At 38.2% G+C, this 13888-nt stretch overlaps 3 protein-coding genes across 11 annotated transcripts in view; 1 reads left to right on the top strand and 2 right to left on the bottom strand.

Moving 5' to 3' along the window:
• LOC105222440 (uncharacterized) overlaps nucleotides 1-13888 on the top strand; it is a 165373-nt gene that overhangs the window by 120383 nt on the left and 31102 nt on the right. The gene's annotated exons all lie outside the window — the stretch shown is intronic.
• Nucleotides 6217-7722, bottom strand: LOC105222438 (uncharacterized). 2 transcript variants are annotated; one of them, XM_049450711.1, is made up of 4 exons: nucleotides 7478-7722; nucleotides 7189-7403; nucleotides 6564-7134; nucleotides 6217-6527 (listed from the first exon to the last, which is right to left on the bottom strand). In XM_049450711.1, exons 1-4 carry the CDS (start codon nucleotides 7677-7679, stop codon nucleotides 6268-6270), a joined length of 1248 nt encoding a protein of 415 aa, XP_049306668.1. In that variant the 5' UTR covers nucleotides 7680-7722; the 3' UTR covers nucleotides 6217-6267. The 2 variants fall into 2 exon arrangements, with proteins under 2 accessions (XP_049306668.1, XP_011198082.2); XM_011199780.3 differs by having other exon boundaries at nucleotides 6217-7134; nucleotides 7478-7721.
• Nucleotides 10888-11821, bottom strand: LOC105222437 (uncharacterized). Its single transcript, XM_011199779.3, has 3 exons — nucleotides 11598-11821; nucleotides 11337-11491; nucleotides 10888-11262 (listed from the first exon to the last, which is right to left on the bottom strand). The coding sequence occupies exons 1-3, from the start codon at nucleotides 11785-11787 to the stop codon at nucleotides 11020-11022; spliced, it is 588 nt and encodes a 195-aa protein (XP_011198081.2). The 5' UTR covers nucleotides 11788-11821; the 3' UTR covers nucleotides 10888-11019.

Below are 13888 nucleotides of genomic sequence, written 5' to 3'. Positions count from 1 at the left end.
ACAAATGCACTAGAAGGGATAAGCCAATCGTATAAAAGACTCAAAGTTAAATTAGCACAACAATCGATTATAATTCAATAGCACCATTAGTATTTATCTTTCTTCTTCTGTTTGTATATGCTATATTGCACTTTCAAAAAGTTCCAGTGCTTTGAAAGAAATAGGATTTTACGGCAAAAATTTTATTATGAAAAATGATTTTGTAATTAATGAGCTAATGAGCAAATATTAATGCAATTGCCTTCAATTTGTCAATATTGTGCGAATTTAAGTAAGGAATCGATAAGGAAACTGTCATAAAACAAATATACTGACTTAGTTAAATAATTTATACTACTTTAATAAGGTATCTAATTACTTGTTTGCTTTGAATTTGACTAGATAAGGTATTTTTTTATTTATTTTTTGAGCATAAGAGCAGAATTCAAGCATTGCCAACACTAAAGTAACATGATGACGACATGAAGAAGATTAATTTAATTAGCTAAAAATGTAGAAAATTATATCTTTGAAGTATCATACTGAAGCTAATTATAGAATTTAGGTTATATAAGATACGTATGTGATCGTGAAAATGGTCAAGATACTTTCCTCAAACAAGACTTAGATAAATAGTTTGGAACCTGAATTTCATAACTTTGCGATAAAAAAATGCGAGGCAGAATTTGGCTGCTGACACCCCTTACTTAGAAACAAGTTTCATATTTGTACATCTGTAATTACGTTCTCCCTGCAGGGGGGTCTATGTAACCGCAACTAACTCGGATTTTTTGAAGAACTGTCAACTCGGCACATTTCCTTCAAATTACCTCAGAGAAGTTTTCTTCTTTATGAACAGCAGGTAATATAAATTAAGATGTGTTTGTCCGCAACAGAGTCGTGGGTGCAGAATTGAGGTTTAAATCAATGATTTGTTTAAAAATACATGGAATTAAAAAGAAAACAAAATTACTGTGGGATAATGTTAATGGTGGATAAATCAAAAAGGAAGAGCTAAGTGCGGGTGTAACCGAAGATTTCATACTCTTGCAACTTTCAAAGATCAAATCGGGGAAAATACCTTCAGATGTTGGCGAAAATTGCGAAAGAAGTCAAAATTCATTCTTCGATGAACTCGTAAAATTTGTATATTACATATGGGATATGGGGATAATATTGATCCGCTTTTATCTTTCTTTTAACAATACCTCATATTGTTAATAGAAATACTACTATGAGCAAAAAATAGTAAGATTTTTTTCATAATTTTAAAAACTTAATTTATTCTTCAGCATTAATGGCGCTCCCTTAAAGTAATTCTTCTTGGTCCTATTACCCTTGTGCTAACGTTTTTCTCCAATCCTGGTGAAAGTCATTTTCTGATTTACCGGAGCGGTCGTTTGAGTTTGCTGAATAGCCAGAAGTCACATGAAGCCAAATCAGGCGATTACGATGGTTGTGGAACGATTTGGCGATAAACTCACGAAGAATCAATGTATCCGACATTGCATGATCGTGGTGCAAAAAGAAACTGTCAACATAACCTTGATTTTTGACTTGCCGATTGATGGCCTGTTTCCGAGTCGTAAGCATAGATCCAAGACGCATTGCCAGCAATAATATGTTTCATGACATCCTGGTAGTCGAAAGGCATTGTTTTACAGACGTTAACACCAAGCTGTTTTTAGAAAACATGGGGTGACTTTGGAACCAATCGTGCATTCACTTTTCTTTGGATCAAATGATCTTATAAAATGGTTTTTATTGTTTCCTCATACATATATTCCAAAGATGTCAGTAAGATCTCTGACCGTTAATCGTCGATTCTCAAACACCAATTCCTTTATTGTATTGACGTGTTTATCGTCCACTGATTGATGGCCGTTCTGGAAGTGATTCGTCGTAAACGCATTATCAATCATCTTTGAATAATTTGTACAAATCAAAAACACTTTCTCGCGTCAAAAAATTGTCACTGAATGCCTTTTCTAACATTCTGAACATTTCGGCACCAGGAATTTGTTTTTACACACAAAATTTAATGAAACTTTTTTGTTGAGTAATCTCACTCCTCTTAAAATCGCCAAATACTCTTTATGTACATGCGAAAGACAAGCATATACCAAACACTAATGATTATTTTGACTTGACGTGTGGCACAGATGTTACTGACAGTCAACCAACCTACAAAAATATTACTTCGATGGATGGTTTTACGCCCATACCTCACATACCATCACCAATATATGTATGTGGGATTAAGGATTAGGAACCATACTTATGTATTCTGTACCTCGGGATTGAACAGTTTTGATTCGATGTGGATAAATATTGGTCATAAGCTGGCACACTTCAAGGCACAAAAAAAAATTATTATACTATGTATTTAGTACTATGTTAAAAGAGTATATGAGGTATGACAATTAAGTAATGAGACTGATTCCATAAAAACCGTATATTTTAAAATTATTCAACTCTGCCATCCCCTTCATAGTAGTACCCTTGGGCAGCTATACAGCGATTCCAGCGCGTTTTCCATGCTTCGTAACATCTCTGGAACGCTTCGACTGGATGTCCGACACAAAATGGGTTCCTTTGACCACCGATTTTATTTTAGGAAACAAAAAAAAGTCACAGGGTGACATGTTGGGCGAATAAGGAGGCTGTTGCAACACGGCGATCCCTTTAGAGGCCAAATACTGGGACACGCTGAAGGCGATGTGGCACGCCGCGTTGTCATGATGAAGGATCCAGTTATAAGCGGTGTCTGGGCACACCCTGTTGACTCGTTTTCGCAATATTTCGAGTACTTGGCAATAGTAGACTTGATTCACAATTTTCCCTGGTGGAAAGAATTCTTTGTGGACGATTCCACGGCTATCAAAAAAGGCAATAATCGTCGTTTTCATCGTCGACTTGCTCATGCGCTTTCACGCCCCTCCTTAAACTCTTTGTGCCATCGAAACACCTGGGCACGACTAAGAGCATTATCACCATACACTCTTACAATTTTAGTGTACGTTTCCGAAGCTGTTTCGCCCAATCTGGCGCAAAATTTTATCGCGACGCGTTGCTTTTGATTTCGTTTTTCCATTTTCGTGACGAGCACTACAAACACACGTCTACTCAACTTGACGCAGCAGGCGAACTAAACAAGCTAGAGCGATGGTACATAAAGGGTGATTTTTTAAGAGCTTGATAACTTTTTAAAAAAAAAAAAACGCATAAAATTTGCAAAATCTCATCGGTTCTTTATTTGAAACGTTAGATTGGTTCATGACATTTACTTTTTGAAGATAATTTCATTTAAATGTTGACCGCGGCTGCGTCTTAGGTGGTCCATTCGGAAAGTCCAATTTTGGGCAACTTTTTCGAGCATTTCGGCCGGAATAGCCCGAATTTCTTCGGAAATGTTGTCTTCCAAAGCTGGAATAGTTGCTGGCTTATTTCTGTAGACTTTAGACTTGACGTAGCCCCACAAAAAATAGTCTAAAGGCGTTAAATCGCATGATCTTGGTGGCCAACTTACGGGTCCATTTCTTGAGATGAATTGTTGTCCGAAGTTTTCCCTCAAAATGGCCATAGAATCGCGAGCTGTGTGGCATGTAGCGCCATCTTGTTGAAACCACATGTCAACCAAGTTTCAGTTCTTCCATTTTTGGCAACAAAAAGTTTGTTAGCATCGAACGATAGCGATCGCCATTCACCGTAACGTTGCGTCCAACAGCATCTTTGAAAAAATACGGTCCAATGATTCCACCAGCGTACAAACCACACCAAACAGTGCATTTTTCGGGATGCATGGGCAGTTCTTGAACGGCTTCTGGTTGCTCTTCACCCCAAATGCGGCAATTTTGCTTATTTACGTAGCCATTCAACCAGAAATGAGCCTCATCGCTGAACAAAATTTGTCGATAAAAAAGCGCGAAACACATTTCGAACCGAACACTGATTTTGGTAATAAAATTCAATGATTTGCAAGCGTTGCTCGTTAGTAAGTCTATTCATGATGAAATGTCAAAGCATACTGAGCATCTTTCTCTTTGACACCATGTCTGAAATCCCACGTGATCTGTCAAATACTAATGCATGAAAATCCTAACCTCAAAAAAATCACCCGTTATATCAATGGAGAGGGGAGGGATGCCGGAAAAAGAGAAAGGGAATTTCAAGATCACAGGTTTACCACAAGCGCGACAATAAAATCAGTCTCATTACTTAATTGTCAAACCTCGTAATAATACCTAAGTTCTAAACCCTGAGATTTCAACCAACCAACTGATATGAAATAAAATGGTTAGGGCAGGACATGTTCTCAAGATGATGCAATGTTATATCAATGTATTTGCGATAGGTCATTATACATACGTCATCGATAGCGAAAAACAAAGATATGCAACAAATGCTTTCGATGCCGTTAAGTTCATCCAAGACTGAGCTAATTTTTTTGTGGCCAGATAACATAAATAATGACATTTTCAATTAACATACGCGGTGAGTTAAGCAGCAGACACTCTTTGATTAACCCAACTTAGTCACTACCCCACTTTACTGCAGACTTTTTTGCTCCGTTATCAATTCCGGCGGAAATTAATGTCTACTGTTATTTCTACCGATGTACATAAGTACCTATTGTAATCAATTTTTATAAAAGGAATTAATCAGTGGAGGGAGGGTACCATCAGCAATGTAGAACAAAAATGCCATTGACGCCCTTAAAAGTTATCATTTAATTGATAATTTTATGGGTTAGTATGAAGAGGTGATTGGTATACATATATGCTTTTATGAGGCTTCATTGTCACTTGAATGATACAAATTAAGTTTACCCAGATTATTATTATGGTTTCTATATTACGAGCACAAATATGTAATGACTTTGTATGACACAAAACTGTTAGTGGTGATAAGGGTCTGTGTCAGATATTTGTAAAACTGTCATGGTGACACATGTATTCGTATATCTGTTTGTATTTGGACTTTATATTGCTAGTACATATCTAATCTGAAAAAAAATATTAAATGTTTACCCCAGTCCAACAGGTGTCACTTGGGTATTCTAACTTTGTGCACCTATGGGATGTTTGTGCCAACAGTGTCATGCGAGTCTAGTCGAAAGTGCAATGACTGTTTGTTTCATGACAGGATATATTTCGTCTTGCCTTCGTTCACTACCAAACCCATTTTCTTTGCTTTCTTATCCATTCTGGAGAACGCAGAACTAACTGGGCGGTTGTTGAGGTCAGTGTTATATATGCATATCATCGGAATACACCAGCAGCTGTACACACTTATAGAAGATCGTAACTTCTCTATTTAGTTCTGCAGCTCAAATTATTTTCTCCAAGAGTAGATTGAAGAAGTCGCATCAATAGGGAGTCGCCTTGTCAGAAACCGCGTTTGGTATCGAACGGTTCGGAGAGGTCCTTCCCGATCTTGACGGAGCTTTTGGTTATGCTTAGCGTCTGTTTATGTATTATTGCGGAAATACCAAACTCAGACGTAGCGGCATAAAGGCAGAGTGATGTCAAAAGCAGCTTTAAAACCGAAGAAGAGGTGGTGTGTTCGATCCCCTTTTCATGGATCTCTTCCAAGATTTGACGCATGGTAAATATCTGGTCAGTTGTTGGTTTTCCAGGCCTAAAGCCACACTGATGAGGTCCTATAAGTTTGTTGACGGAGCATACAGTTTCTAATTAACCCTCCCTAGTAAAATTTAATAGTTTAGTAGAAAAATTTAGGCAATATCAGTTGAGTGCTTCCACTTCAGATAGGGAGTTTCGAGTTAAATATTTTCCATGATTGGTTTAATAAAGAGATAACCAATAATGTGCTATACTACAAGTCTTAACATTACTCTTTAACAATAGCCTTGACTTGGTTTTTTTCTTTCCGGGAATTTCATGTAGTTTTTCCATAATGTTATCTTTCATTTAAAGTAAGTAAAATATTTCTCAATCTATAGATTTGCTTTTGCCTGTAATTACACCACAAATCGGGGGAAATTTCACACTCCAGCAAAGTGTTAAAAGCTTCGTACGGTTCTATACAGAAAAACATGATAATTAAAACTGATAGCCTAATCAGATAATTCGATTCGTTGAGGGCTCGCCCGGTTTCAGTTGGTACGGGTTAATTTTTTCTTAGTTATAGTTTTTAATTCTCTTCGATTAAGCTTTCTTGTAAGGAAAACGCTTCTCATAAAGTTAAAAGAAGACTTTTTTATAACCATTACAGTCATATATCTTAACATTTGCGACTTTAATTTAAATACTGTTCTTACTCAAATTATATAAAATATGGTAATGCCATCAAGATCACTGCGACAAATAACTTATTTGATACACCGGAGCCGGTGGCACCACTAATTTCAGTGCCTGACCCAGAACCTGAACCACTTCCAGAGTTCGAGTCACTGCCACCAGCGCCTGCATCGGAACCCGAGCCACTACTACCACTTCCAGAACTTGAACCTCCACTTCCGGTGCCGGAACTTGCTTCACTATCTGAGCCACTACTGGAACCAGCAGAGCTTGAGCCGCCACCAGCTGAACCTGAGCTTCCAGAGTTGGAGTCACTTCCACCTGTACCTGAGCCTGAGCCCCCGGAGCTCGAACCGCCATTACTAGTACCTGAACTTCCAGAGCTCGAGCCACCGCCACCTGTACCTGGGCCTGAACCTGCTCCACTATCTGAGCCGCCATTGCCAGCTCCAGAACTCGAACCTCCATCTCCCGTACCAGAACTTATTCCACTATCTGAGCCACCGCTGGCACCACCAGAGCTCGGACCGCTACCACCACTACCTGAGCTTCCAGAGTTCGAGTCACCGCCACTTGTACCTGAACTGGAGCTACCATCTGAGCCACTAGAGCTCGAACCGCCATTACTAGTACCTGAACCTCCTGAGCTTGTACTCGAAGTTGTATCATTTGTTGCCACCTTAGGATCACGATTGCAGCCATTAATATCACTAGGCGAGCAGAGACTACAGCCACTATTGCTCTGACATTCTTTTTGTTGCGCCAAATCTGTGGCACAACCACGTGTTGCACGGCTTGCCTCGATTTTGGCATAACAATATGTATTTACGGCCTTTGAAATAGGACATCTTTGTGGTTGCAGACTTTCAGTATCACACGCACATTTGGCTTCCTGTGGCATAATTCAATAAAATATCATATTTATTTTACAAGTTTAAGAACTTACCTCATTTGAATCACACTGTAAGCAGTCAGTACCCTCAGCGCTAAGATTATTACACAAATTTTCACTGCACTGATGACAGTTTCTATTAACTGCGGGTGCGGCGTCATCAACATCGGTCATTTCGGTTCCGTCGGTCTCCTCAGTGCTTGGAATTTCACATTTGTTACGTAACCCTACGGCTAATTGACCAAGGCAGCCTTGTGCTAGGACCATAGCTGCGAAAATTGACAATCGATAAATGGAGAATTTATTTTATAAAAAATAAATGATGCTTTTAAAGGTCTCATACATTCTTGAAAAACAGTGACACAACTGTCAAGCGCGTCTGTACAATCCTCCGTGGCTGCGTAAGTCGTGCGTTGACAATTAATTCCGGTGCATTTGTGACACTTCGTCGCCGCTTCGGTGGGGTCGATCAGAACTTGAAGCACCATCAAGGCCACCAGCGCATACGTCAGCACTTTGTTTGTCCTTTTATTGAGCTTCAACATTTTCTTAAGCCTCTACTGGTACTGTTACATCAGTCAAATAACCTGTTGCATTTCTATGCAACTTATATTTATAGATATTGCCGGGCTGGTTGTTGTTATGGGCATTCATGCATCATATGCCCGCACTTGTAATTTTGTTGATTCTCTCATTTAGATTTTAAATAATATTTTTGTTTAGAATAGTAAAGTGTTTACATCTATCTCTGTATGTTTAGTAGATAATAGTACTCGTAGATAATTGTGAAGTGGTCTTCAGTTGTAGGAATTGACGTGGGGTACGTAGGCTTCTATGTAATATCACGCACTTAAAAACTGATTACATTTGTAATACGCATGCAGGTACTTCCTATAAAATATAGTCTTAACAATAAAAGTACCAAATCCATTCGGTGTTCCTGAATTTAATACAATTAAATGCCGAAGGAATTACTTTGGTATTTTTCACAATTTTTACTTTGTAATCGAAAAGCTCCTAAGCTCCTAATGCAGACAGACTAAGGCTCTATGGCTACTTCTTCTGCTTATCGATTTATTAATCATTCAGTAGTGTGGCTGGATTCGCGACAACGCGAATTTGCTTATTTTTATTTTAATATAATTCCGTATCAAGTTAGATTCTTAAAAGAGTGCCAGTGGAGGGTTTTCGTCCATTCGGAAGATATGACCTAGCCAGCGTAGCCGTTGTCTTTTAGTTCAGTGAACTTTGTGCAAAATACACAAAGGTCTATAAATCTTCCGCAGAACCTTTCCCTCGAAAGCTCGTCAACTCATGAGATGTTGGTTTCATGATAGACGAAATTGTCTACGACTTCGAAGTTATGACTGTCAACAGTGAGTCGCGGGTGCGTGTTTGATGACGGAGATATTTCGCCCTGGACCCGTACGCTTTGCTTCCTTATTCAGAACTAACGGTTGTTGTGGAGCTACCTCTATTTCTAAATATACCTTAAACAGGATACATTTCTTTTGCTACGACGTTTGTAATATCTAGAAAAACATGATATTCAAACGACCTTATAAAATATATTTATATAAATGATAATCTTAACGAGCTGAGTCAATTTCCCCATGCCCATTTGTCTACCCGTCTGCTTGTATATAGGCGAAGGCGAAGGACTAATCTCAGTTTTTAAGATATGGTTTTGAAATTTTACACACATCCTTTCCTCGCTAAGCTTGCTCATTTGAAGGAACTGCTCAAATTGGACCACTATAGCATACAGCGCTCATACAAACTGAACGATCGTACTGAATTTCTTTTAGGGAAAACTTTTTATTTAACAAGTTATTTTCATAATTTGGCAAGGATTGTTAATAAAGTCCACATAAAGTTACCATCTTTGAACAAATTGTTGAGTTTGGTCTACAATAGCATATAGTTGTCATACAAATAAACCTATAAAATCAACTTTTTAATTTGAGAAGGATATTTAAGCTACTTTAAGCTAGACTAAGTTCTGGCCTTCGTTTATACCTAATACTCCGTTTTGTTGAGTCTGGATTTTTATAGCATATAGACCGATCAAAATCAAATTTTTATTTGGTAAGGATATTTTAGCTTCTTGGATCTAGATTCTGATTCTGATTTTCGTCTATTCGTAATACTTCGTTGTGCTCACCACCGCTACATAGGTATGATTTGCAGTCGATCTAAAGTCTTATTAACATGAAGAAGTTTCTTTGTGATAGATAATTACTGAATGCTCGCATAACATCCACAAACTTTTCAAAAGTAATTTAAAGGATTCAAAGCCTTATATTTGCTTCATGGAATCAATGGATATCCAAGAAACGTGAACATTTGACAAAGGTTTAAGCACTAATTATCAGCATTCTGTAACTTTCAGTATTGGTTGTTGCTTAGGTTGATATAACGGGTTTCTTAACAAAAGCGCTAGAAAGTTTTTCTTTAATAACCATGAAATTATTTATTCCTGTGAAAACACATTTTATGCCATTATGTACTCGATTTATTTCGCATGCGCTCCACGGGCACGCTTGCAGAAACCAGATGCTGAACCCAATCACGGTAGTTTTCAAGCATAAATCGATCGATACTGCTTCAATCGTCACAGGCTTGTTGGCATAGACCATAGATTTGACGTAGCACCACAGAAAATATTCTAACGACGTCAAATAGCACGACCAAGGCGGCCAATTGACTGGGCCATTTCGTAAGAAAACACGCTCATCAAACTTGGTTTTCAATAAATCGATTGTAACATTCGCTGTGTGGCTTGTGGTGCTGTCCTGTTGGAACCACATATTGTTCAAGTCCGTATCATCCAATTCAGGCCAAAAATATTCGGCTATTATTGAGCGGAGGCGATTCCCATTCACAGTAACGTGGCGGTCTTGGTCACCACGGAGGAAGTACGGCCCAAAGACGCCGCCAGCCCATAAACCGCACCAAACCGTAATTTTTTCGGGATACAATAGTGACTGTTGGAGTATTTTCGAATGTATTTTCACAGGAATAAAGAATTTGTATATATTATATCCCATAACATTTTTGTTTTATTTAAAAAAAAAAAGTTTGTAGCGCTCTTATTGAAAAACACGCTCTTAAAGTTGAGGCTACTGACTCCAAATTTCGCAAGTAAATTTTAATAATTTCTACTCGTTGATTCTTCTCATGATGAAATGGCAAACCTAACTTAAGAGAAATGTCAAAAGAGCGGGACTAGAAACTGCTTTGTTTGCTGTCTCCATCGGTCTACCTTTGTAGCGTCCCTATGGAAAGACACGATATTCTCTGAGATATTAAAGTGGGAACTACATATATCAGAGATTACAAAAATTATTCGATTGTGATCCTTAGACACTATAACATTAATAATGTTATCGCGTACTCCTCAAAAAACCTGTAGGCTGTTTAGCAGATCACAACACCAGAAAAGTCCATAGTAAATATTTTAAGTCAATATGAACACCAGCAATGTCTTTAAAACGTGTGCTTACCTGAAATTTTCACAACTTCTTATCCAACTGGGTCACCAAAGTAATAGCGAATACTTGTTAGAAACTCTCTCTTTGTCAGTAAACGTTAACGAAATTTTCACCCATATCCATGTTGTGATTTTTTCGAAAGATTCAGAGTTCAAAAAAGAGATACGTTGTGTAAACTAGATGCCAAAAGCCTGTGCTAGCGTAACAACTTTCATTCTCCAGCAATACAATGACCATGCCATAACAAATAATTCCAAAATATTTTCGACAAATGCAACCACACATTTAACAATTTATTTATTAAATAAAAAAAACAACAAGTTGAACATCAAAACCGCTAAGATTTTACAATTTTACTTAACCACTCATGTATACACATATGAATTACTTTCTAAAGCCTCAGAGCTCGCGTACCAGGTTGAAAATCAACACTATTGCAACTCTTCAGTTCGCCGGGTGAGCAGAGCATGCAATTGGCACTCGCGTAACAGCTGCGTTGGTCCGCCAGAGTTGTGGCACAGCCACGTGTGGTGACACCGCCGTCGTATTTCACATAGCAATAGGAGTTCTGGGCAGTCGGAGAGGGGCAGCGTGTTGGCGCTACAGAGCTGGCAGCGCTAGCACAATTGGCATCCTAGAAATGCAGCAATATATGGAATTACCATTATTTTTGCGCAATTGTTAGTGTTGAAATATTTGTGTGTATACCTTGCTGGAGTCACACTGCAGACAGACATAATTCGGTTGACCCAAATTGTTGCAGTGATCAGTGTTGCATTTATGGCATTCGACAGTGTTGGCATCACAGCGGCGGCGCAAATCACTGGGCACCTCAAGTGAACAGCCCTTTACTACAACGGTAACTGAAAACCGAGGTTACAAAGTCAATGATTAATTGAAGTTAGTACTCAAAATTTATATTCATTAGGTATTTCTGATATTTTCATGTATTTTTTGTTTTCTACTCACATTTATCAAAGACAGTCACACAATAGTCCAAGGCATTCAAACACTTCTGCTCTTGGGCAAGTGACGTTCTTTGACAGTTAATGCCTTCACAGGCATAACAGGTCCTCGTCTCCTGGTTGGCTTCCGCGTTGTGTATCAAAAGCACAGCTGCAAGCAGCGCTGCGAACGCGAGTTGTTCCAAGCGACACATTTCGTTCGGTCAATCAATTAAAATGATTTTCATCGGTTTCTTTTATAGACTTCAACTACTCGTAATACGCTTCCTCTTTGAAAATTTCCAACATTTTGTTGATAATTTCTCAAGTGTGACACTTGATTTAATTTTATTGCACTTTATTTATTTATTGCTTATTAATTTCTTAATTATATTTGTTACAATTATTTGGTTATACCGCACATACATACATACATATATCAACTCATATTCGCGAGTACACAGCACAACCGTGTGATCTCAATGGCAAGTCAAATAATTTGCTTGTTTTTAAGTGTTATATTTACTGTTGCCACTGATAAAAGGATCATTGATAGTTACTAACAGTAACTGGTAAAATGTAAGTGTCCGCATGCATACAGCTTACTAGGCGTTGAGTCACAGCGATTGCAAAAATACAATATTAATAGTAAACATCAAATATTATGGAATAGTTTTTGAGGAAGAAATTTATATATAATGACTTATTATGCCTTTTGATAACTCCTTAAGCGAAAAAACATATAATGACGTGCATCGTAAGAGGTATTGCTTTGGCATTTCGTCATGGAAAGTCTTATGCCTGAACAGTGTTTACATATCGTTCAACTTCACTTTGAAAGCTCACGTTCTATAAAGAATGTGTTTCGCTCAACTTATAGTCAACATAATTGGCCTTCTGAGCGTACTATTCGCAACACCATCACTCATCTTGAGACTCAGCATTCATTATTGTATAATATTCGACCGAATAGACCACCTTCAGCACGCGGCGAAGAAAATATACCAGCCGTAGCTGAGAGTGTACCCGAAAACCATAGAGAGTCGAATCGGCGCCATTCGCAGAAACTCCGACTGACGAATGAAACGACTTGGCACATTTTACGTCGATATCTTAAATTGAAAGCGTACAAGATACAGCTTGTGCATAACCTCGACCTTTCCAAGCGACATCGCTTCGCTCTATGGGCTCTTGAAAAATTCCAAGAAGATCCGGCGTTTTCGAGCCAAACTTTTTTCAACGGTCAGGCCCATTTCTGACTCAATGGATATGTAAAGAAGCAAAGTTGCCGCATTTGGAACAAATAGATTCAAGAGCTGCCATTTCATTCAGAAAACACAACGGTTTAGTGTAGTTTATGTGCCGGTGGAATCATCGGTCAATATTTCTTCAAAATGCATCCGGTGAAAACGTAACCGTCAGTGGCGACCATTATTGCGCCATGATAACCGACTATTTGATGCCTAAAACTGATGCTCGTGATCGTGCCGACATCTAGATCGCATCAATCAATGGATTTATTGAGAGCACACTACGGTGAGCAGATAATTTCACTAAAGTCCAAAGTATGTGCGGACAATCCTGCTTCAATTCAAGCCTTCAAGCAAAACATCATGCGAGTCGAAATGCTCGAACGAGTCATTGAAAATTTGACTCAACGGATGGAACTTCTGAGTCGTAGCCGTGGCCAACATTTAAAAAATAAAACAAAAAAACATGTCCCAATAAATTTTAATTTTATTAGTTTTTTCTTTAAGAAAGTAGGGAACCTCGAAATGGGTCACCATTTATTATTAAAAAAATACAAAAACATAATTCATTTCATTGTTTATATTTATAATATAATGATTTCTGGCAAGTGACCGCCGCGGCTAGTTCGAACTACTTCCAGCCGAAAGATCCAATTTTGAACCATTTTTTTCAGTAATTAGGGCCGTATGTCAAGGCGTCAATCGACTTCATATAATTCCACAGAAAATAGTCCAACGCTATTGAATCGAACGATCACAGACCCACCAGGCGCGATATAACCACCAAAAGTTTGCTTTAATAAATTATTTGTTTGTTGCAACCACAGATCGACCACGTCAACATTCTCCTATTCAGGCACGAATAGCATTATGGCCAATGGTTTGTGTATTATTACAATCCAAAATGCGAGAATTTGCTTTACTTACATTCCTATTCAACCAATCGTAAGCTTCATCGCTGAACTAAACTTTATTGTGAAAAACGGAGCCGGAACCATTTCATTTTGGACCTATGTATTAAATTAGATTAGATAGATAGACAAGGATAGCAATGCGACCTTGGGTC

This window comes from Bactrocera dorsalis, chromosome 3 (genome assembly GCF_023373825.1).
Source record: "Bactrocera dorsalis isolate Fly_Bdor chromosome 3, ASM2337382v1, whole genome shotgun sequence".
NCBI lineage: Eukaryota > Metazoa > Arthropoda > Insecta > Diptera > Tephritidae > Bactrocera > Bactrocera dorsalis.
Note: the sequence above shows the minus strand (reverse complement) of the source record. Positions and strands in the feature narration are given on the sequence as shown.

Excerpts from the sequence above, each read along its gene's own strand:
- LOC105222438 (XM_011199780.3), bottom strand. The coding sequence starts at position 7,679 with ATGTTGAAGCTCAATAAAAGGACAAACAAAGTGCTGACGTATGCGCTG. Across the intron at positions 7,404-7,477 it reads TGTCACTGTTTTTCAAGAAT|CTATGGTCCTAGCACAAGGC; the intron begins GTATGAGACCTT and ends CAATTTTCGCAG. Across the intron at positions 7,135-7,188 it reads TACAGTGTGATTCAAATGAG|GAAGCCAAATGTGCGTGTGA; the intron begins GTAAGTTCTTAA and ends ATTATGCCACAG.
- LOC105222437 (XM_011199779.3), bottom strand. The coding sequence starts at position 11,787 with ATGTGTCGCTTGGAACAACTCGCGTTCGCAGCGCTGCTTGCAGCTGTG. Across the intron at positions 11,492-11,597 it reads TGTGACTGTCTTTGATAAAT|TTACCGTTGTAGTAAAGGGC; the intron begins GTGAGTAGAAAA and ends CTCGGTTTTCAG. Across the intron at positions 11,263-11,336 it reads TGCAGTGTGACTCCAGCAAG|GATGCCAATTGTGCTAGCGC; the intron begins GTATACACACAA and ends CTGCATTTCTAG.